General features: G+C 43.1%; 1 protein-coding gene across 2 annotated transcripts in view; it reads left to right on the top strand.

Annotated features, from left to right (window-relative positions):
• The window catches only part of TRIM29 (tripartite motif containing 29), a 124742-nt gene that overhangs the window by 27866 nt on the left and 72726 nt on the right, over window positions 1-24150 (top strand). For both annotated transcript variants that reach the window (XM_075328554.1, XM_075328553.1), the window contains exon 3: window positions 18210-18443. In XM_075328554.1, coding sequence (XP_075184669.1) covers window positions 18210-18443 — 234 coding nt within the window. The remainder of the gene's footprint in view (window positions 1-18209; window positions 18444-24150) is intronic.

Raw genomic sequence — 24150 nt, 5'->3', positions numbered from 1 at the left:
ACTTAGAAGATAGTTAAGAAAAGATTCTATAGAAGTGTATTTTATTTGCATAGAACAGCCATATGTGGTGCACTTTGTGCTTTTTTTTAATAAGTAACATCTGAACGCTGAGTTCTTTTTGAGGATATGGGAACATTTCATTTCCAGTTACACCCTTTGCTTCCAGCACTGTCTCGTACACACTTCCGTATTACTCACTGCGCAGGAGCCTTATCATTAGGCTGTCGGACTGGACCCAACCATGGGAATGACTTTCCCAGCCTCCAGGATCAGCTCCAACCATGGGAAAGACGTTTCCAGGGTCCAGGACAGGATTCAACCATGAGAAATATTTTCCCAGCCTTCAGGACTGGATCCAATCATTGGAAAGCGTTTCCCATCCTGTAGGACTGGAACCAACCATGGGAAAGACTTTCAGAGCCTCCATGATCATATCCAACCAAGGGAAAGACTTTCCCAGTGTCTAGGACAGGATTAAACCATGAGAAAGATTTTCCCAACCTTCAGGACCAGATCCAATCATAGAAAAGACTTTCCCACCCACCTCCAGGATAGAATCCAACCATGGGAAAGACTTTCCCAGCATCCAAGACAGGATCCAAACAAGCAAAAGACTTTCCTAGCCTTCAGGACAGGATCCAAACACGAGAAAGGCTTTACCAGCCTCCAGAACTGGATCCAACTATGGGAAAGACTTGCCCAGCCTCCATGACAGGATCCAAACACGAGAAAGGCTTTACCAGCCTCCAGAACTGGATCCAACTATGGGAAAGACTTTCCCAGCATCCAAGACAGGATCCAAACAGGCAAAATACTTTTCCAGCCTCTAGGACAGGATCCAATCATGGGAAAGAGTTTCCCAGCCTTCAGGACAGGATCCAAACACGAGAAAGGCTTTACCAGCCTCCAGAACTGGATCCAACCATGGGAAAGACTTGCCCAGCCTCCATGACAGGATCCAAATATGGGAAAGACTTTCCCAGCCTCCAGGACCGGATCATATCCTGTGCTGCCCCTCTGCTGTGTGAGTGTATTCTGGGCATGTTTAGGGCATAATAACATTCTATAAGTAACTTTGGCCTCATCAAGTTATGCCTTTCTTTGTACTCAGCTCCATCAAAATTAGAAAAAAAGCTTCAGGCACATTTCTTAGAACTATGAAATTTTATTTTTACCAAAATTGTCCCCTTTGCCTATAACCTCAAATTAAAAAGCAGATTTTGTATTTCCAGTGAATGAAACTCAGCGCTTATTGACACCAAGTCTACTTTCTCCGTTGGGGTGGTCTTGCACGCACTAGGTGGAGCTACTGTTTTGAACTGAAAATGCACTCAGCTCCTATTAAGTTTGGCACCTTTTTGGGTTAAAATTAAAAGGTGAAAAAAATCCAGCAGCAGCAAATAAAACGTAAAAATTTATTTAAGCATAATTAAAAAGCCCATAACAAAAATTGTTAGGGCGGGTACAGATCAAAGAAACTTCTATGCGTTTCAGGCAAAAAAAGGCTCTTAATCATGATTAACACTAGAAGTCCCAGAGAGGGGTCATTTAACATTCTACCATAGGAACCCTATGGAGCTCAAAATTCCTGGGACTTCTAGTGTTAAGAGCCTTTTTTCGCTTGAAACGCGTTGACGATTATTAATAGTATTTAATAGTCTCTTTGGGGGACTTAAAGTTGTGCTCGTTTTATCGTTTCTGCTGCACAGAGCAGCACATTAGCATCAGCACCCCTCTATACAGTAGAAACCATGATTTGTGAATGCTCACAGCTGGTGTTCACAGGAGGATCGTGATGACAGGCACGGAGGTCATCATTTGACCACTTGCTGTCAGAAAAACCCATCAGCACCCCGCCATATTGTTACGGGGATACTGATGGGCGGGATTAGTGATGTGCTTCCTGGCAGAGCGTGTTAAATGCCACCATCAGAGATTGATAGCGTCATTTAACTGGTTAACTGCTCCAATCTACCCATGGTTTTTAGAGGTACTTGATGGCTTAATAAATCAGTTGTCAAGTGTCAAGAAAGATGTGGGCTTCAACCTAGCCGATGATGTATATGTAAATACTATGCTCCGTAACACCGTAAACTGGTGATAGTGGGTATGGGCACCACCAACTCCCCACTTATAGCACAAACTCAATAGCATAATAAAGCAAGAGAATGAGAGTTTTTAAAGTGCAAAAAGTGACAGATTTTATTAAAGACATAAAGTGGACATCTTAAAAGCACTTAAAATATATCTGGACCGGACAATGGCAACACCGTATCCAATAACCCAGTGTCAATGGGCTATCACATGCAAATCAATCTCAGTCAAGTGATCACATTATACTTAGACAGAAGCCCATGACACCAAGGATTTAAGCATAGTACATACAGTATAGAGTATTGGTGCACATCACCCGTATGAAGAAAGCAATATCCATGGCTGGTCACAGCAGGAAACCCCAGGAAAACGTCCTACGTACGTTTCGATATATTTTTGTAGTAACCAAAATCTTCATCAGGGGAAGGATTGCTTTCTTCATACGGGTGCTGTGCACCAATACTCTATACTGTATGTACTATGCTTAAATCCTTGGTGTCATGGGCTTCTGTCTAAGTATAATGTGATCACTTGACTGAGATTGATTTGCACGTGATAGCCCATTGACACTGGGTTATTGGATACGGTGTTGCCATTGTCCGGTCCAGATATATTTTAAGTGCTTTAAGATGTCCGCTTTATGTCTTTAATAAAATCTGTCACTTTTTGCACTTTAAAAACTCTCATTCTCTTGCTTTACCAATGATGTATATGTACGTCATCGGTCGTGAAAGGGTTAAATCACGTCAGAGGCCTTTCACCTACTCAAATCAGATCTCTTATTTTGCATGGATGAGGGGCAAACGCCAAGAAACACGTTGTCTGCAAGTTGTTTCTGTTTTGGTTTGGCTCCTAAGTCAATGCTCACTAAAGGCTCCATATTGACTTTTAGAATAACCACTTCCAATTGGTGGAAAAAAAGTTCATGTCCTTTTCCTTTCTGAAGAGGCAATTGGTATATGCAGCCCTAGCGTCACATTCAGAGGTTATAATTGTCCCCAATTTCACATGTGAATCTAGATGCAGTAGGCGGTAGATGATGATAACAGAGTATTGAGTAGTCTCATTACATACTCTATAATTAAAGGTGTTGCTTTGAAAACAAACATATTATTTGAGCAGCCACTCGTTTTACAAGCCTCACTGGGAATATCTCACTATGCAAGTCTTGGCCTGGTTTTCAGGACACATAATGAAATTATATGCACCCTAACCAATCTCAGTATCCTGATTTTGCTAGTGCACAACACAGAGATGACATTTATTATATCTTTCTTAAAGGGAACCAACCAGCAGGATTTTCATATATAAAGTAAAGCCAGTGCTATACTGGTGCTAGGATGCTGAATGTAACCATAGCTATTGTTCAGACATTGGGTGTTTTATTCCAGAAATATGTGCAAGTAAAGTTCCAGTAATGCACTGTTATTTGGTTGACAGGTGCAACAGGAAGGGAATATGTGGGATGGGTCTTGCTATCTATTCCTGTCCCTGTCTGCCTGCTTGGCTTTCCTCCCCCTGTCACCATGATAGATGTTAATTCCGGAGCAGGCAGGTAGATGAGGTGGGGGGAATAGATGGCAAGTCCTGGCCCACATATTCTCTTCCTGTTGCACCTGTCAATCAAATAGCAGTGCATTGCTGGAACTTTCTTTGCACATATTTCTGAAATAAAACATTCAATCTGTGAACAAAACCTATGCTTACATTCAGCATCCTAGTGTCAGTATAGCACTGGCTTTACTTTATATATGAAAATCCTGCTGGTTGGTTCCCTTTAAAGCATCACTCCAGCATTTTTTTTTTATTCCACTACTGGAGTGGTGCTTTAATTCTAAGCCCTCTGCCCCCGTCTAATACTCACCCTCCGGCATCTTTATCTTCTATCACCATTGCTCCAGTCGGTCTCAGCGCTTTGTGACCTGCGAGCAGTTCCAGTATTTTATGGACTAAGCCAGAGGTCACAACTCAGTACAGGTCTATGAGAGCCTTGTCCTGGCTCTCATAGAGTTGTAATGGGAGCTTGTGATGTAACTTTTGACTGCCGGCCAATCAGATGTTATAGTCACAAGATAGCGCCGCGGGACCAAACTGATGTCTGTAAAGATGAAGATGCCAGAAGGTGATTATATGACAGGGGGCAGGGGACTTACATATAAAGCACCACTCCAGTGCTGCAAAAAAAATTCTGGCGTGGTGCTTTAAGAAAGTTTGTCAGAGCCCGAGTTAGAATTCATAATGAGTTATGGAAAACTTTTTATTTTCCACTTCATTTAATATGATGTTTGTTATACATTGGAAAAATATTATTTGAAACTATTTGGCAAGAAGGCCGCATTCAAAAACATTTTTTTTTTTTAAATATGATTTTTTTTAAATGAATGCAGGTATTTTTCCAAGCATTTGTGCTCATTAGTTATATTTTCCATTTAGAAAACAGGAAGGTCCCGCAGGTTCATGCTTTCATACGGTCTAGTTGAATCAAAGGAAGAATGAGCAGATCCAGTTCTGAACTTCGAAGCCCGACAAAGCCTCTTATCTTTCTTATATAATGCTAATGTGCGCCGTTCTCCTGAATGCCATATTTCAAATGATTCGCTTTAGCCAAACTATTAGACATATTACTTGCTTTCCATCTCTTGTCCTATTCACTTGGCTAAGTTGTCTCTTTTTTTTATTTAAGCCAAATTCAAAATGTGACTTAAAGCATCACATAGAAAATGAAGGCAACCCTCCGAGATGATTTACATCAATTGCAGATCAATATTAGACCACATTCGCAGCACCATGCAGTTTAGAGGATCACACCATTACAGCAGAACGATATCATTGTGTTACACTTATAAAAACTTCTTCTTTACCTTTTTTTATTGTGCTTTTTATAAATACCAACTGTTCAAAAACAATACTTGAAAATCTGACATTTTTTAATTACTTTTCAGAAAAACGTATGTGGAGAAAAGAGTAAATCAGAATCAAATTGGACTTAGGGCCCAAACTTAAACACATTGATCAAATGCTTAATCGAAATCTGTCAGCAGGTTTTTGCTATGTAAGCTGATGCTAGCATACTGCAAGGATTAAAGGGAACCTGTCACCAGATTTGAGGCCTATAAGCTGCGTCCACCACTAGAATTCTAGAATACTGTATATAAGAGCCCAGGCCACTGTGAAGAACATAAAAAACACTTTATAATACTCACCTAAATGGTCTCTGCGGTGCAGATGGGTCAGATGGGCGTCTCCAATCTCCGGGTGCGGCGCCTCCTCTTTCGGCCATCTTTGTCCTCCTTCTTCTGAAGCCTGGGTACATAATTCATCCTACGTCATGCACACAGGCGGGCATTGAGGTCCTGCGCAGGCGCACTTTGATCTGCCCTGAGCAGGGCAGATCAATGTATTGTAGTGCGCAGGAGCAGGACCTCAATGCCGGCGAGTGTGTATGATGTAGGACATGTCATGTACCGAGGCTTCAGAAGAAGGAGGACAAAGATGGCCGAAAGAGGCGGTGCCGCACCCGGAGCACGGAGACACCCATCTGACCCATCTGCACCGCACAGACCGTTAGGTGAGTATTATAAAGTAATTTTTACGCTTTACACAGCGGCCTCGGCTCTTATTTACAGCATGCTGGAATACTGTATGTAAGAGCCTACTGGTGGTGGCCACAGCTTATAGTCATCAAATCTGTTGACAGGTTCCCTTTAACATAGGTGTTCAGGGGTGCCTGTCTTGTCCCAGACCAATCTGTTGTTCATTTGTGTGTATGTTTGTTTAAGCAGCAGGACCCTTATCATTGCTTGGACTACAATGTCACACACATGGCAATCTGGCATGCCCCCTCCTCTTATTGACACATCACTGTCAATGTACAATCTCTATACAGAGTCTGGTGTGGGCAGGGACAGCTCCCTAGGCTCCGCTACATGACTAAAACTAAAAATTCTGATTGTGGAAGAACAGCTGCACCCAGTAATCTAAGTGATACATCATTGGATTCAGGGCCTCTTTGCCGACATCATACTGATTTCAGATGAGGAAAAAACAAAAAGCCAGCACTAAATGTGCACTTCAGCACTAAAAATTCCAAACTGTACTTATTCTAAAAATTTTGAGATTTTTGGCAAAAAATTGCAATTTCTTGAGCTGCCTCGCCACGTCACGGCAAATCTCATTTGAGGCAGTCCTACACTAAAATATTTTTATAAAATGTGCCATACGGCCTCACATATGAATAGTAGAACTGCTCTTAGCAGCACTCACCTGGTCTATTTCAATCCCGTACCCATGACTGAGTCATGGCTGTGGGCGGGACAGGTCCAAGCAAATTCTGCATGAAGTAAATAGCCTGTGGACAAGGCCTGATGACTGAATGTGAACAGTCACCAACCGCCAAAATTTAGACAGGTGGAATACATCCCAAATTGGGGTGCATAGCAGTTCTACTATTCATATGTGAGGCCGTTTGGCACATTTTATAAAAATATTTTAGTGTTAGGACTGCCCCAAATGAGATTTGCCGTGACGTGGCTAGGCAGCTCAAGAAATTGCAATTTTTTGCCAAAAATCTCAAAATTTTTATAATAAGTACAGTTTGGAATTTTTAGTGCTGAAGTGCACATTTGGTGCTGGCTTTTTGTTTTTTCTTCATTGATTTCAGATGAGGTAGCAAAAACCTGCTGACAGATTCCCTTTGCGGGTCACTATTTGGTCATGTGAACTGGAGCTGAACTGCAGTATTTGTGCTGCTTTGGCTCCATACACAGGGAAATGATATAGGACTTACGAGTGTGACCTATATTAGGAAGGTTTTAATGACCTATTCTAATGGTAGTGTAGTGGACAATCTCTTTATATTTTTGGACTATACACTTTCTCAATAAATCTTCAATATAGTAGAAAGCTGTATGCAATATATTCTTTCCAAACACCATTGGTAACCTTTACATCTGGATATTATATTACTATTTCTTTCATTTGCGTAATTTCTTTCCTTCTATCATCTACTAGTGTTACACCTTATGTAGCTATAGTACAGGACATGGCGGTGGAATTCACGCCAGGAATCACATTGTTGTTTGATTCTTTCCTAGTGAGGTCTAATGTCCTGTAAATGGGCATTGTATCACCTTCAGTTCATAGAGCCAAGTTCCATCAAGCCATCTGCCTCTTATAAAAGGAAGACAAAGCTATATAATATCTTTTCTGTCAGATCCAATGTTTGCCTGCAACTTTTGTTATTCCCACTTTATCACAATATTAATGTTATACACATACAATCAGGGCCAAAAGTGTTGGCACCCTTGTAATTGTTCTAAAAAATGAAGTATTTCTCCCAGAAAATTACTGCAGATACACGTTTTGCTATACACATATTTACTTCCTTTGTGTGTATTGGAACAACACGAAAAAATAAACAGAGGGAAAAAGGAAATTGGATATAATTTGACACAAAACCCCCAAAATGTTGTCATTTCCAAAATTGTAGGTAAACAAATTTGCTTCAAGCATGTGAAGCTCATTGAAACTCATCTGTGGCAAGTAACAGATGTGGGCAATATTAAAATAACACATGAAACCAGATAAAAAGGGGAGAAGTTGACTCAGTCTTTGAATTGTGTGTGTCTATGTGTGAAATAGTAAACATCGAGAACGGAAATAGGAGAAGAGAATGGTCTGAGGACTTGAGAATTAAAATTGTTGAAAAATATCAACAATGTCAAGGTTACTAGTCCATCTTCGGATCTTGATGTTCCTTTGTCCACGGTGCACAACATAATCAAGAAGTTTACAACCCATGGCACTGTAGTTAGTCTCAATGGATGTGGATGACAGAGATAAATTAGTGAAATGTTGCAACACAGGGAAGTCTGCATGCTAGATAAGCAGCCCCAATCAAGTCCCAATGAAATTCAAGCTGTCCTGCAGCCTCAGGGTGCATCAGTATCAGCATGAACTATGCATCATCGACTTTTGAATGAAATGCTTTGAAGGGGATCCATGAGGACTGCATTCTGGACATAAAGACATAAGAAAGCTGCATTGCAGTTTGCCTAAATGTATGTGATTACTTATACAGCACTTAAAGATTCAAAAAGGAGGTAGAAAAATTCAATTTTGTCAGAAGAGCTACCTCAATTCAAATTTTATACTAAAAAACCTTTTATTCTAAATTTCATTAAAATTCACAAGACAAAAAAAAATCCACACTGTGACCAATAGCACCAAAACCGATATGATAGTCCATCTATGCACGTCCGGAGAGACATGTGCTGCAATATATGCAGGGAACTGACATTTTTGGCGATTGTGCCATAATATTGTCTCCTGATGAACCTCAATCAACAGATGGGGGGAAACGCGTCGAGGCTGTGATAATACTGTGGAGGATCATGGAGAACATTGGAACCACTGGATGGTATTAATGAATATAATCTGGAAAGGTGCTATCTGTAACACATCCCAGATAAGTGATTTTTTTGTCTTTTCCCATTACGGAAGTAATTTTGTTTCACAAATCCCCATTGAATAGGAAGAGAAATTAGGAACAGTATATTAGGGAAAGCCACCGAGGAATGGGGGCACCAAAGTAATTTAGGGTGTATGTGACGCAAGTCATATCTCCATTGTTAGGAAGTGGAAAAGGATAGATTGAGGGCTAGCTTAATAAATTATTTGCCACTCCTTTGAACACTACCAATTGATTTTCTATGGATGTGATCTTTCTATACAGGTTGCATACAGTAAGACGGTTCCATGATCCTTTTGGTTTTATTATTTTGGGTTTTGTTTTTTGTGCTATTGGTCACGGTGTAGAATATTTTTTTGTCTTGTGAATTTTAATGAAATTTAGAATAAAAGGTTTTTTAGTATAAAATTTGAATTGAGGTAGCTCTTCTGACAAAACCAAATGTATGTGAGTAAGCTAAAATCCTTCTGGGAAAGCATCTTGTGGACAGATGAGACCAAGGTAAAGCTTTTTGGTAAAGCATGTCATTGTACTGTTTACCAAAATGTAAATGAGACCTACAAAGAAAAGAATACTGGACCTACAGTCAAATATGGGGGTGTTCACAGATGTTTTGGGGCTGTTTTGCCGTCTGTGGTGCTGGGAGCCTTGGCTGTGTGCAAGGCATCATGAAATCTGAAGATTACCAAAAGGATTTTGGGTGGCAATGTAGTGCCCAGGGTCAGAAAACTGGGTTTGTGTCCTAGGTCAGGGGTCTTAGAGCAGGACAGTGACCCCAAACATACTTCAAGAGGACCCAGAAATGGATTAAAAACAAAGCACTGGAGAGTTCTGAAGTGGCAGCAATGAGTCCGGATCTAAATCCCATTGATACCTGTGGAGAGATCTGAAAATTGCTGTTGGGAGAAGATTACTTCAAATATGAGAGACCTGGAGCAGATTATAAAGAGTCCAAAATTCTATGTTAGAGGAGTAAGAACCTTTACGAACCTCACTAATGATTATAGAAAGTGATTGATTGCAGTTATTTATTCCAAAGGATGTGCAAACAAATATTAACTTGAAGGTGCCAACAATTTTGTACAGCCCTTTTTGGGGGGTTTGTGTAAATTATTTCCAATTTGCCTTTGCCTTTCTTCCTCAGTTTTTTGTGTTATTCCAAAATACACAAAGGAAATAAACATGTATACAACAAAATATGTGTAATTTCAATAATTTTCTGGGAGAAATACTTCATTTTCTGGAACTACGTCAAGGGTGCCAACACTTTCAGCCATGACTGTGTCTAGATAGGTAAGCTCAGGCTCAGACTGGCTCACCGGGGAGCAGGTGAATCCCCTGGTGGGACAAATTATATTTGATATAGACAAATGTAGTATCTCATTCTTCATTAAAAAAAAATACCCAGTTTATTATTATTACATAGAAGCAGAGGTAAATTTGTGAATGAGGGTAATGTAATATAATTGTGACCTACATCTAAGTGAATAAAAACGTACATAAGGAAGCCAACCTAAAGGAGAAGGGGATTCAGTAAACCTTTCCAAACCCCTGCAGAATAAAATAGCACAAGAGACAAGCATTGTGGCCTTCCATTGCCAAAGTTTGTTTAGAGCCCATTTTGCCCCCTACATACACCTGGGCCTCCACCCCCAGTGGAACTGAGAGTTCCTGAGATAGACAGGAGTAGGATTGTAGTCAGTTTTGCTCTCAGGATGAAGGACAAGCTACAATCGAAGGTCACTAAGCTGCTGTAGAGTAAAGCGGGCTTTACACGCAGCGACATCGCTACCGATATATTGTCGGGGTCACGTCGTTAGTGACGCACATCCAGCGCCAGTAGCGACATCGCAGCGTGTGACAACAAGGAGCGACGATCAATGATCGCAAAAACGTCAAAAATCTTTGATCGTTGACACGTCGCTCCTTTTCATAATAACGTTGGTGGGGCATGCTGCTGGTTGTTCGTCGTTCCTGCGGCGTCACACATCGCTATGTGTGACACCGCAGGAACGACAAACATCTCCTTACCTGCGTCCACCGGCAATGAGGAAGGAAGGAGGTGGGCGGCATGTTCCGGCCGCTCATCTCCGCCCCCCCTCTGTTATTGGGCGGCTGCTTAGTGATGCCGCAGTGATGTCGCTATGACGCTGAACACTCTCCCCCTTGAAGGAGGGGTTGTTCGGCGGTCACAGCGACGTCGCTACAAAGGTATGTGCGTGTGACGCTGCCGTAGCGATAATGTTCGCTACGTCAACAATCACCAAATGTCGCACAAACGACGAGGGTGGGTGCTATCGCGCATTATATCGCTAGCTATCGCTAGCGATGTCGCAGCGTGTAAAGCACCCTTAAGACTAGTACTTGGCGCCAAACACAGACACTGTGGTCTACACAACCTGATAGACGTGTAGAACAATGCTCTCGCTGACTCATAGCACCTGCTCCCTTTCTCAGACTCAAAGGCTGCCCGGTCTGACTAAGATCAGACTTTTAAAGGGCCATGACACTAGTCTCTTATTAAATTAGACAGCAAAAGAGCAGAACCGTCTGTATGGAGTAGAGGCCATCCTTCTCTCCCCCAACCAGTACCCAGGACCTATTGGCAAATTTTATATAAAACCTAATGTATACAAGTAGCTTACATCTATATAATATTCTGAATACTTTTGATCATCTGTAATGTTGCTGCTAGTTACATTGTTTCCTATAATAATTCTGACTTTCTTATCTTCTCCAATGAATTTCACAATTTACATATATGTCACTGGTACAAATCTTTTTATTTAGAATTTTTCAAACTTGCTATCCAAGTCAAGACATTTAAGTCCTGCTAGTAAGACTGAAGCTTATAAATAGTAGACTTAAAGCTGTGATGTGGGCAAGTACAGATCTGCGATCGCCGCCATCTATAAGCCCTCATGGCCATTCATCAATTCTGGTGGCTACCATGACTTGGCTTTTATTTCCCATTCTCGGTACCTGAAGATATCTAATTGAAACACAGGCAGCCATCCTTAATAATATTAAAATAACTCAAGCAACCGGAAGAAAACCTGGTATCTTGACCTGCTAGTGTCTTGAATACTGGTGTTGTCAAATACTTCTCTACATAACTTTTTTAAGCAGCTCCAGACTTTAGATTTTAAGTAATTACTCAACAGATCCCTATTAGTGATGAGCGAGTATGCTTGTTACTACTCGGTACTCGCACGAGTATCACTGTACTCGGGCTACTCGGCGGGTACCGAGTAATTTCGTGATACTCGTGCTTTACTCGTGGTCTTCATTTCTGCATGTTGGCGCTCTTTTGAGAGCCAGCCCTCATGCAGGGATTGGCTGGCAGACCACTGCAATGCCACAGCCCTGTTAGTTGTGGAATTGCAGTGATTGGCCGGCCTGCACAGCGTGACCGAGCCTTTATACCGGCCGGCGCGCTGTGCTCTGTACACAGCCATCTCATATTCCCTGCTTTCCACGCCCACAGGCGCCTATGATTGGTTGCAGTGAGACACGCCCCCACGCTGAGTGACAGGTGTCACACTGCACCCAATCACAGCAGCCGGTGGGCGTGTCTATACTGTGCAGTAAAATAAATAAATAAATAATTAAAAAAACCGGCGTGCGGTCCCCCCAATTTTAATACCAGCCAGATAAAGCCATACGGCTGAAGGCTGGTATTCTCAGGATGGGGAGCTCCACGTTATGGGGAGCCCCCCACCCTAACAATAACAGTCAGCAGCCGCCCAGAATTGCCGCATACATTATATGCGACAGTTCTGGGACTGTACCCGGCTCTTCCCGATTTACCCTGGTGCGTTGGCAAATCGGGGTAATAAGGAGTTATTGGCAGCCCATAGCTGCCAATAAGTCCTAGATTAATCATGTCAGGCGTCTATGAGACACCCTCCATGATTAATCTGTAAATTACAGTAAATAAACACACACACCCGAAAAATCCTTTATTAGAAATAAAAAACAATAACAAAGTCCCTCATCACCAATTTATTAACCCCGACAAACCCTCCATGTCCGGTGTAATCCACGGTCCTCCAGCGTCGCGTCCAGCTCTGCTGCATGCAGGTGACAGGAGCTGCAGAATACACCGCCGCTCCGGTCACCTCCACGCAGCTAATGAGGTGAGTATAGCGATCAGCTGAGCTGTCACTGAGGTTACCTGGATCCAGCGGTGGATGCAGCGGTGGCCGCGGGTAACCTCAGTGACAGCAGCTGATCGCGCTACTTACCGCCGCTCCGGTCAGCTTCACACAGCAACTGAGGTGAGAAGCGCGATCAGCTGCTGTCAGTCAGGTAACTCGCGGCCACCGCTGGATCCAGCGGTGGCCGCGATTAACCTCAGTGACAGCTCAGCTGATCGCTATACTCTCCTCAGTTGGTGCATGGAGCTGACCGGAGCGGCGGTGAGTAGCGCGATCAGCTGCTGTCACTGAGGTTACCCGCGGCCACCGCTGGATCCAGGTAACCTCAGTGACAGCTCAGCTGATCGCTATACTCACCTCATTAGCTGCGTGGAGGTGACCGGAGCGGCGGTGTATTCTGCAGCTCCTGTCACTTCCATGCAGCAGAGCTGGACGCGACGCTGGAGGACCGTGGATTACACCGGACATGGAGGGTTTGTCGGGGTTAATAAATTGGTAATGAGGGACTTTGTTATTGTTTTTTATTTCTAATAAAGGATTTTTCGTGTGTGTGTGTTTTTTAACTGTAATTTACAGATTAATCATGGAGGGTGTCTCATAGACGCCTGACATGATTAATCTAGGACTTATTGGCAGCTATGGGCTGCCAATAACTCCTTATTACCCCGATTTGCCAACGCACCAGGGTAAATCGGGAAGAGCCGGGTACAGCCCCAGAACTGTCGCATATAATGTATGCGGCAATTCTGGGCGGCTGCTGACTGATATTGTTAGGGTGGGGGGCTCCCCATAACGTGGCGCTCCCCATCCTGAGAATACCAGCCTTCAGCCGTATGGCTTTATCTGGCTGGTATTAAAATTGGGGGGGACCGCACGCCGTTTTTTTTAATTATTTAATTATTTATTTCACTGCACAGTATACACACACACCGGCTGCTGTGATTGGGTGCAGTGTGACACCTGTCACTCAGAGTGGGGGCGTGTCTCACTGCAACCAATCATAGGCGCCGAAAAGCAGGAAAGCAGAGAATACGAGATTGATTAATGACCGGCCGGCTTTTTCAAAAGAAGAAAAGCCGCAGGAGCAGTGTGAATGCCGTGCAGTGCCGCAGCAGTGATCGGCGAACGGTGAGTAAGAGAGAGGGGGGAGAATGACCGACAGACTGTGAGAGGGGGACAGACAAGACAGAGAGAGACCGACAGAGCGAGACCGACCGACGGGAGATAGAATGAAAAAAAAAATGACCGACATCGCTAGTAAAAAGCACAAAACGTGCGTTTTGGACATCGGAGTGCCACACAATGTTTATGTAAAATCTTTCATGTATTAATCTCAAAAAGTAACATACACCAGCTCTATCTCACTATTGGGTATGTGCCCTTAACATTTCCGCCATGAAAATTCATTTTGGGGTCATTTTGCAAGGTTTTCTGGTGAGTCCGTAAAAATGGCGTAAAACTCGGACAAAATTGTTCACAGCTGTGACTTTTGAGTGATAAATGCTTCAAGGGGTCTTCCCCATGCTGATGCCATGTCATTTGAGCACTCTTCTGAGACTTTTGTGACAGTTTTAGGGTTTCTCCATGCTGCCGGGGGGTCATTTCACAAAAATACTCGGGTCTCCCATAGGATAACATTGGGCTCGTTGCTCGGGCCGAGTACACGAGTATCTTGGGAGGCTCGGCCCGAGCCTCGAGCACCCGAGCTTTTTAGTACTCGCTCATCACTAATCCCTATTCTAATCTTTTATCACCAAGATCTATATGCTTGATGAAACTTGACTGAATCCGCTGATTTTGACCAACTATGTGTATATAGGCTACTCAACTCACCCCAGACACATGATTTCTGGGGAGAGATGAATTGGGCCATTGGAATTTAACTGGGCAATCCTATTTTATTGCAGCAGACATCAGCTGCTGTCAGAGGTGTCTCATCTCTCCCTGTTGTAAACTGTTATTAAAAGGACGTTATAAAGCCTGCCTGGATCCACCGACTCAGATGGGTTGTAATGGACAGGCTAGAGGAAAGCCACTCACCAAGCATATCCCCTATACAGGGATGTGGAATTATACAGGGCCTAAGGTGATCACTACCAGTGGAAGGCTGCAGTTCTATGAGAGTAGTAGTCAGGCAGGGTCGTACCGAGAAATGCAAAACAGGGACAGAATCACGCAGGCAAGGACGTAATCAGAAAACAAAGCAGAGGTCAAATCCGGGTTGGGCAGCGAGGTACATAAACAGCAAGCAGAAGGGTAGTCAGAAAACAAGCAGAAGTCAGAATACCAGAATCACTTAACAGAACAGGGCAGGACAGGAACCAGGAATACAGAACTATCTCTGGCAGAGGTCAACAGACAGGAAGCAAAATAAGAAGGGTGTGGTGTCTTCCCATTGGTTGTAGCTGAATGATGGTAACTTCAGCTGGAAGACACACGCCACCTACAGTCAGCCAGTGGTACTGCAGATCCCAAGGAAACCCAGCCCAGTGAATGAGCGGAGCCTGCGCCCACCAGAGCCGCTGACATCGACTCCTCTCCCATCACCAGCACTATCCACGGCAGGAACACGGCGTCGCCTGGTGACCAAAGTAGAAGTTGCTGGAGCGGACTCCGGTTGGGACGTAACAGAAGTCTGGCACCAGGTTTTTACTATGTAATCTGAATGCACCATGATGTAGTGGAAGAGATCCTGATTAAAGGATTTGTTGCTTAATGGGAACTGTTTTTTTTTTGTTTCAATACAATCAGTATTTTATCAACAGGAGACTATTATTACAGGACAACTGGCCTCATGCTTCTAGTCTATCCGCACTCCCCCCCAGCAGCTCTCTGTAACTATACATTGTACACAGAAAGCTGTTGTGTGGGTGGGTTATATACTGCTCAATATCTGAGCTCTGCAGATTAAAATGTGATTCTGTCATAACTGTTGCCCCATCTCAGTCCCTACCTTATGCTTCTGTCAAATTACATAGTAAAAACCTGCTAATAGATTACCTTTAATGCTTTCCTTGATTCTTCAATAGTAATTTGTATATATTTACTGCACCAAGAAAATGTCTGCCTTCTGCAGTGGTGTGCTATGCTGTAAGTGTAGCTCGACCGCTACAATACAAAGTTAATGGGCAAACAAGTTAACAAAATGATGTAAAATGTGGTTAAGCATGAAAATTGTTTATTTAGTCCTTGTTACTTCTCTACATTGTAAGATGAACATAGACATTAGTCTGTACATGGGATTCTAATGATATTTGTACATTCTTCATTAGATATGGTAGGCTATGCTGTAGAAAATAAATTAATAGAGACATAATAATGGAAGGTTATGACATATTTAGTGTATGACAAGATGTCACATGAAAACAACACAACTAACCTATAGGCATAGGATTAATCTGCAGGATAGCATTCTGAACCTGCCCAGAGCCCCACTGCTGGGAAGAAGTGAACTTTATTGCTCCCGGTAGGGTTTGGATTCCAGTCTTAAGGGTGCTTTACACGCTGCGATATCGGTACCGCTATCACTAGCGAGCGTACCCGCCCCCGTCTGTGCGACACGGGAAAATCGCTGCCCGTGGTGCACAACATCGCTATCACACGTCACACGTACTTACCTGCCCTGCGACATCGCTCTGGCTGGCGATCCGCCTCCTTTCTAAGGGGGCGGATTGTGCGGCATCAAAGCGACGTTACACGGCAGTCGTCCACTAGCAGAGGAGGGGCGGAGATGAGCGGACGAAACATGCCGCCCACCTCCTTCCTTCCTCATTGCCAGTGGATGCAGGTAAGGAGATGTTTCTCGCTCCTGCGTTGTCACACATAGCAATGTGTGATGCTGCAGGAACGACGAACAACATCGTACCTGTTGCAGCAACGATATTAAGGAAAGGAGCAACGTGTCAACGAGCAACGGTTTTTCACATTTTTGTGCTCGTTGATCGTCGCTCCTTGGTGTCACACGCTGCGATGTCGCTACTGGCGCCGGATGTGCGTCACTAATGACGTGACCCCGACGATATATCGGTACCGATATCGCAGCGTGTAAAGCACCCTTTAGGAGTGATTATGGCACTTGTTCAGTCACCACTCTGTGTATAGTGAATGGCAGCTGTAAAGGTGTCCCCCACAATGACTGACAGTTGGGTCTAATGCAGAGTGGTTGTCAGTCAGTGTGGGGGACCATTACAGCCGCCGCTCACTGTACACAGAATGGTGCCTGAACCCGCACTGGTGCCGCCCCATATGACTGAAAGCCACATGCTGCCAGGAAGAATAAAGTTAACTTCCTCTCCGCAGAGGGGCTCTAAGTATAGGAGCTGGGCAGGTTCAGAACCCTATTACTCTGCAGATTTACCCCACACTTCCAAGTTAATAGCAGGTTAATAGCATGATTTCCACATTATAGGTTCCTTTTAAAAGATTAGATGCCATATTATACATCCATGGAAAATTCACTGCTTTATAACAGATGAGACTCAGTGTCTTAAATTGTATAAATATACTGGTTTGCTTGTCCCTGGCTGTTTTTATGATGAACTAGATACGTTCCTTATGACATAGTTATTCATAAAACTTTCTCAGTTTGAAATCTGATTTTCCTATATTAGGTACATAAATCAGTGATTGAGAAATGTTACTAATTTGGGTTAGTCCACGCCTGTCAAAACCTGGTAAAAGTTACGTTGCTTTATATTAATAGTCAGAGGTGTGTGTATCAATTAAACATATGTGTTCATCAAACTGTGAATTTAATTAACTAAAATTATAATTCTGGGTTGCAGTGTTTCAACATTACATTTCCCATTGTTTTTTTTTTAAAGAAGGTAGACATGTCTACTTTTTTATATGATTATACATTTGTCACGCATGGACTAGGGAAGTTCCGGCGTGCAGGCGAGGCACACAACCAACAGAGGTTCTTCAACAACAAACAAGGGTTATACTGGGGACACTTAAATAATGGTGGGCCCTGGTACTAGGGAGAGGGATGATGGGACATCTCCTGCACTCACCCGCAGCTGAACCATGCACTTGTAGCCAGTCCCTGTACAGGTTCTGCACCTTTCGCCAAGCCGGATACCAGAAGCCCTGGCTGTTGAGCTGGCAGGTGAGGATTGCTAGTCCCACCACTCTAAAATCACAAGAAGGTTAGGTACAACAGACAGGGAATACAGCAAAGAATAAAGCCCAGCTTCACAGCTGCAGTCAGACACCAAGACTGCAGCCTCCACCACTTAGCAGCAACAAGGGCTTCAGCAACTCCTTCCACCTTGAGGCCTAGCTACAAAATGGACTGGCGTCCTCTACTGGGAGATGTGACCATATATAGGGGAAGGGAGCGGTCATCAACCGGAAGCACCTGAGGCCAGGAGTCCGAAGCTGCTGGAAAGCAGAGCTGACATTTTGGGGGGTTATAAAACGATGTTTATTATTTTATATGTACATGTTCACACTGATTTTTTTATGCTTATTTTCTTTTTTAGAATTTTACCACCAACCAAAAGTCTGCTGTTGACCATAATTTTAAGGATCTTATACGGGAACTTCAGAGACAACAGGAGGAAGTAAAAGCGCATCTGGAGCAAAAGGAGAGAGCCGCTGTTGACCTCATTGAGCAAATTATAAATGACTTACAAGTAAAAAGAGACCAGCTCCAAGACAAGCAGCACGATGGAGATAAGCTGTTACATACCACAGATGCTGTGCTTTTCCTACAGGTAAGATCATAAAGTGTTAATAGAAAAAAAAATTGGAAAGGAGGGATATTAATGCCAACAGTATACCCTCCGGGCCAGTCTAACATCATAAAATGTAATCTAAAGCCTTGACCTTGCAGTGTTATCAATGCTACATCACATAGTATTTCATTAGCTATATCCGGCAAGTTAGAATATGAGCAGTTAGGTAATGTTAGGTGCGAACATCAATCCAGGAGTCTCTGCAGTTAAGATGTAAGTGCGATGACCCTCCGACAAGAGTTCACCAGTATCCCCAGCTTCATACCGGATTTCAGACAGAGGGATGATCAGAAGATTACATTACCTATAAAAATTTCATGCGTGCAGCTGCGGTAGACATGGAGTTTATGATGGAAGAATAGAGAATATCACTATGGCATATGCTGCATATTGTATATAGAATATCTAAGGTTTTATAGGAGATGTAAGCAGAAAAGCTACAAAAAAAATAAAAAATATTCCAATTGTGGTAATACCTAACCTATCTCGAATTGTTACACCAAAAACAGACACCATACACTAATTTTATTCAGGCCTAAAACACACTTCCGCAAAAAAAACGTACGTGTCTTATGGTCCGTTTTTCGGGTCCGTGTTCCGTTTTTTAGAGGCGTTTCTCAGTTACGTATGGCATCCGTGTGATGGCGTATGCGAGCCGTGTGTGCGTGTGGAATGTCCGTATTGACTAGAGTTGAGCGCGGTTCGTGGTTCGTGGTTCTCCAGTTCGCGGCTCGAGTGATTTTGGGGCATGTTCTAGATCGAACTAGAACTCGAGCTTTTTGCAAAAGCTCGATAGTTCTAGATACGTTCGAGAACGGTTCTAGCAGCAAAAAGCAGGGCTTTTTACAGCTACAGTGTGCAGGAGCCATCGCTGGCAGCCTGCCACAAGCTGGTAACCAAGATAAACATCGGGTATCCAAGCAAAGCGCTTTGGTTAGTAACCCGATGTTTATCTTAGTTACGTGCAGGAAGCCCACACTTTCCCGCTCAGCTCGCTCCGCCCCCTCCTGCCCGTGGCATGTACACATACATACACAAACACACACACACACACACATCCCCCCCCCATCCCCCCCCCATCCCCCCCCGCCCGCCCGCTCGCTCGCTCGCTCGCTCGCTCGCTTGGCTTACCTGCGGTGATGAAGTCCCGCCATCCCGACCTCAGCGCTGTCACTGTCCTCCATGGCCGCCGCTTGTCACATCACCTATCGCTTCCGACCCGAGACTGACTAGCGGTGACGTCACGGACCTCTCGCGATACTTGCTGTGAAGGCGCCGGTCATTGACCTCAGTGACAGGGGCTGTCAGTGTGCTGGAGATCAGCGCAGGTAATGTACCTCACTGACAGCAGCACTTGTCACCCCCCTGCAGTGACCTGGGCTGACCCATTGATGTTAGCTCAGGTCACTGCACTGCTCTCCCAGTCAATGGGGAACATCCTGCTCTTCATTGACTGGGACAGTGTGGATCGTCATGGCAACCCCTTGGATTACACCAGACCTGGATTTGTTTTTCAATCTAATAAATTGGTTAAAGAGGGAATGTTTTGGGGAGTGTTTTTTCAAATAAAAATGTGTTTGTCGTCTATTTTTTTTTATTACTGACTGGGTTGGTGATGTCGGGTATCTGATAGACGCCTGACCTCACCAACCCCAGGGCTTGATGCCAGGTGACATTACACATCTGGTATTAACCCCAAATATTACCCCGTTTGCCACCGCACCAGGGCGCGGGATGAGCTGGGGCGAAGCACCAGGATTGGCGCATCTAATGGATGCGCCACTTCTGGGGCGGCTGCGGCCTGCTATTTTTAGGCTGGGGAGATTCCAATAACCATGGACCTCCCTAGTCTGAGAATATCAGGCCCCAGCTGTCTGCTTTACCTTGGCTGGTGATCCAATTTTGGGGGACCCCTACGTGTTTTTTTTTTTAATTATTTATTTAATTTAAAATAACAGCGTGGGGTGCCCTCAGTTTTGGATTACCAGCCAAGGTGAGGTTGCCAGCTGTGGTCTGCAGGCTGCAGCCGTCTGCTTTACCCTAGCTGGCTACAAAACTAGGGGGAACCCTATGTCATTTTTTTTTCATTTTTTTGGCTAAATACAAAGCTAAGCACCCCTTAGTGCCACATGAAAGGTACCAAAGGGTGTTCCACTTTTTCTCCATTTTTTTCTCCACTTTCTCTCCACTTTTTCTCCACTTTTTCTCCATTTTTTTCTCCACTTTTTCTCCACTTTTTCTCCACTTTTTCTCCACTTTTTCTCCACTTTTTCTCCTCTTAATCTCCACTTTTTCTCCTCTTATGCTCCACTTTTTCTCCACTTTTTCTCCACTTTTTCTCCACTTTTTTCTCCACTTTTTCTCCTCTTATGCTCCACTTTTTCTCCACTTTTTCTCCACTTTTTCTCCTCTTATGCTCCACTTTTTCTCCACTTTTTCTCCACGTTCTCTCCACTTTTTTCTCCACTTTTTCTCCTCTTATGCTCCACTTTTTCTCCACTTTTTCTCCACTTTTTCTCCACTTTTTCTCCACTTATGCTCCACTTTTTCTCCACTTTTTCTCCACTTTTTCTCCACTTTTTTCTCCACTTTTTCTCCTCTTATGCTCCACTTTTTCTCCACTTTTTCTCCACTTTTTCTCCACTTTTTCTCCACTTTTTCTCCTCTTATGCTCCACTTTTTCTCCACTTTTTCTTCACTTTTTTCTCCACTTTTTCTCCTCTTATGCTCCACTTTTTCTCCACTTTTTCTCCACTTTTTCTCCACTTTTTCTCCTCTTATGCTCCACTTTTTCTCCACTTTTTCTCCACTTTTTCTCCTCTTTTTCTCCACTTTTTCTCCTCTTATGCTCCACTTTTTCTCCACTTTTTCTCCACTTTTTCTCCACTTTTTCTCCACTTATGCTCCACTTTTTCTCCACTTTTTCTCCACTTTTTCTCCACTTTTTTCTCCACTTTTTCTCCTCTTATGCTCCACTTTTTCTCCACTTTTTCTCCACTTTTTCTCCACTTTTTCTCCACTTTTTCTCCTCTTATGCTCCACTTTTTCTCCACTTTTTCTTCACTTTTTTCTCCACTTTTTCTCCTCTTATGCTCCACTTTTTCTCCACTTTTTCTCCACTTTTTCTCCACTTTTTCTCCTCTTATGCTCCACTTTTTCTCCACTTTTTCTCCACTTTTTCTCCTCTTTTTCTCCACTTTTTCTCCTCTTATGCTCCACTTTTTCTCCACTTTTTCTTCACTTTTTTCTCCACTTTTTCTCCTCTTATGCTCCACTTTTTCTCCACTTTTTCTCCACTTTTTCTCCTCTTAATCTCCACTTTTTCTCCTCTTATGCTCCACTTTTTCTCCACTTTTTTCTCCACTTTTTCTCCACTTTTTCTCCACTTTTTCTCCTCTTATGCTCCACTTTTTCTCCACTTTTTCTTCACTTTTTTCTCCACTTTTTCTCCTCTTATGCTCCACTTTTTCTCCACTTTTTCTCCACTTTTTCTCCACTTTTTCTCCTCTTATGCTCCACTTTTTCTCCACTTTTTCTCCACTTTTTCTCCTCTTTTTCTCCACTTTTTCTCCTCTTATGCTCCACTTTTTCTCCACTTTTTCTTCACTTTTTTCTCCACTTTTTCTCCTCTTATGCTCCACTTTTTCTCCACTTTTTCTCCACTTTTTCTCCTCTTAATCTCCACTTTTTCTCCTCTTATGCTCCACTTTTTCTCCACTTTTTTCTCCACTTTTTCTCCACTTTTTCTCCTCTTATGCTCCACTTTTTCTCCACTTTTTTCTCCACTTTTTTCTCCACTTTTTCTCCTCTTAATCTCCACTTTTTCTCCACTTTTTCTCCACTTTTTCTCCACTTTTTCTCCACTTTTTTCTCCACTTTTTCTCCACTTTTTCTCCTCTTATGTTCCACTTATTCTCCACTTTTTCTCCACTTTTTCTCTACTTTTTCTATGGTCGGTCTACCCATTAGCTCTGCCATGCATTGTGTAGCTCTACACCTACTGCACATGTTACTTTATGATTGACATCTCTTTCGTACCAGAGCTGTCTAAGTCTACTCTGACCCCATATTTGTCATTACTATATTGTCCTTGTACTGTATTATGACATTTGTATCATGTGTTTCATTTCTTGCTGTGTTGCAATTTTTTTGCTGCATCCCAATTGTACCTCTACATTGTTCGAGTTTATGTTATTGTTCTCTCACTCTTATGTGATACTGATTATTGTCATTTTTCATGATTACATGCAGATAAGTCCAATCTGACGAAGGCTCAGGCCGAAACGTCATTTGTAACTTGTTTTGGACAAAAACATATATGCTTATGAAAAAAAAATTTTCTTAATACGGACCAATAAAGAGTGATTTTGCATTACTATCCATTGTGACTTACTGACTTAGTCTGGGAGATATAGAGTGCCGAGGTTACTCACTAATTTTATCTATTATTACCTCTGAGCACCTATATACCAGTGAGCAGAGCTTCCTCTACAGTAGTTCTCCTGATTAGGCATGCCCTTACCTCATGAGCAGGGCATTGCAGCTTTGGTAGCAACCATTACGACATGGACTCTGCTGCTGTGGACCCGGGGAGAGTGAGTGCAGATTCATTGCACCCACACTCCTCACATGAAGGGTCCGCACTCCTAGAAAATGGGGGATACGTTCCCTGAGTGTCTCCCCCCCATATTCTAGACGGTCCAGAGTCGTCGTGGGACCCCTTTATTTTTTTTCTTACAATAAATTGGTGAAAGAGGAAATGTTTTGGGGACTGTTTTTTCAAATAAATTTCTTTTGTCGATTTTTTGTTTTTGTTAGTACTGACAGTTTATGATGTTGGGTATCTAATAGACGCCATGACATCACAAACTGCTGGGCTTGATCTCAGGTGACTTTACAGCTAGTATCAACCCGATTTATTACCCCGTTTGCCACTGCACCAGGGCACGGGATGAGCTGGGGTGAAGCGCCAGGATTGGCGCATCTAGTGGATGCGCCACGTCTGGGGTGCCTGCGGCCTGCTATTTTTAGGCTGTGAAGGCCCAATAACTATGGACCTTCCCACCCTGAGAATACCAGACCACAGCTGTCCGCTTTACCTTGGCTGGTGATCCAATTTGGGGGGTCCCCTACTTTTATTGTGTAATTATTAATATTTATAAAATAATTATAAAAAAGAGCCTGAGGGGACCTCCACATTGGATCCCCAACCACGGTAAAGCTGCCAGCTGTGGTTTTCAGGCTACAGCCGTCTGCTTTACCCTAGCTGGCTATCAAAAATGGGGGGACCCAACGTAATTTTTTTTTTTTAACTATTTTTTAAATAGAAAAAATTAATGGGCTTCCCTGTATTTTGATTGCCAACCAAGGTAACGGCAGGCAGATGGGGGTGGCAACCCATAGCTGTCTGCTTTATCTGCGCTGAGAATCAAAAATACCGCGGAGCGCTACGTCATTTTTTTAAAGATTTATTTTTACAGCACTGTGATGTCCAGCAATCAAAATACAGGGAAGCCCATTTTATTTTTAGTTATTTAAATAAATAATTAAAAAAAATATATGTTAGCTCCCACTGCATTTTTTGTATTGCTAGCTAAGGGTAATCCAAGCAGCTACTGGCTGCTAACCCCCACTGCTTGGTGTTACCTTCACTGGCAATGGAAAATCCAGGGAAGCATTTTTTTTT

This window comes from Anomaloglossus baeobatrachus, chromosome 11 (assembly GCF_048569485.1).
Source record: "Anomaloglossus baeobatrachus isolate aAnoBae1 chromosome 11, aAnoBae1.hap1, whole genome shotgun sequence".
Taxonomy (NCBI): Eukaryota; Metazoa; Chordata; class Amphibia; order Anura; family Aromobatidae; genus Anomaloglossus; species Anomaloglossus baeobatrachus.
Note: the sequence above shows the minus strand (reverse complement) of the source record. Positions and strands in the feature narration are given on the sequence as shown.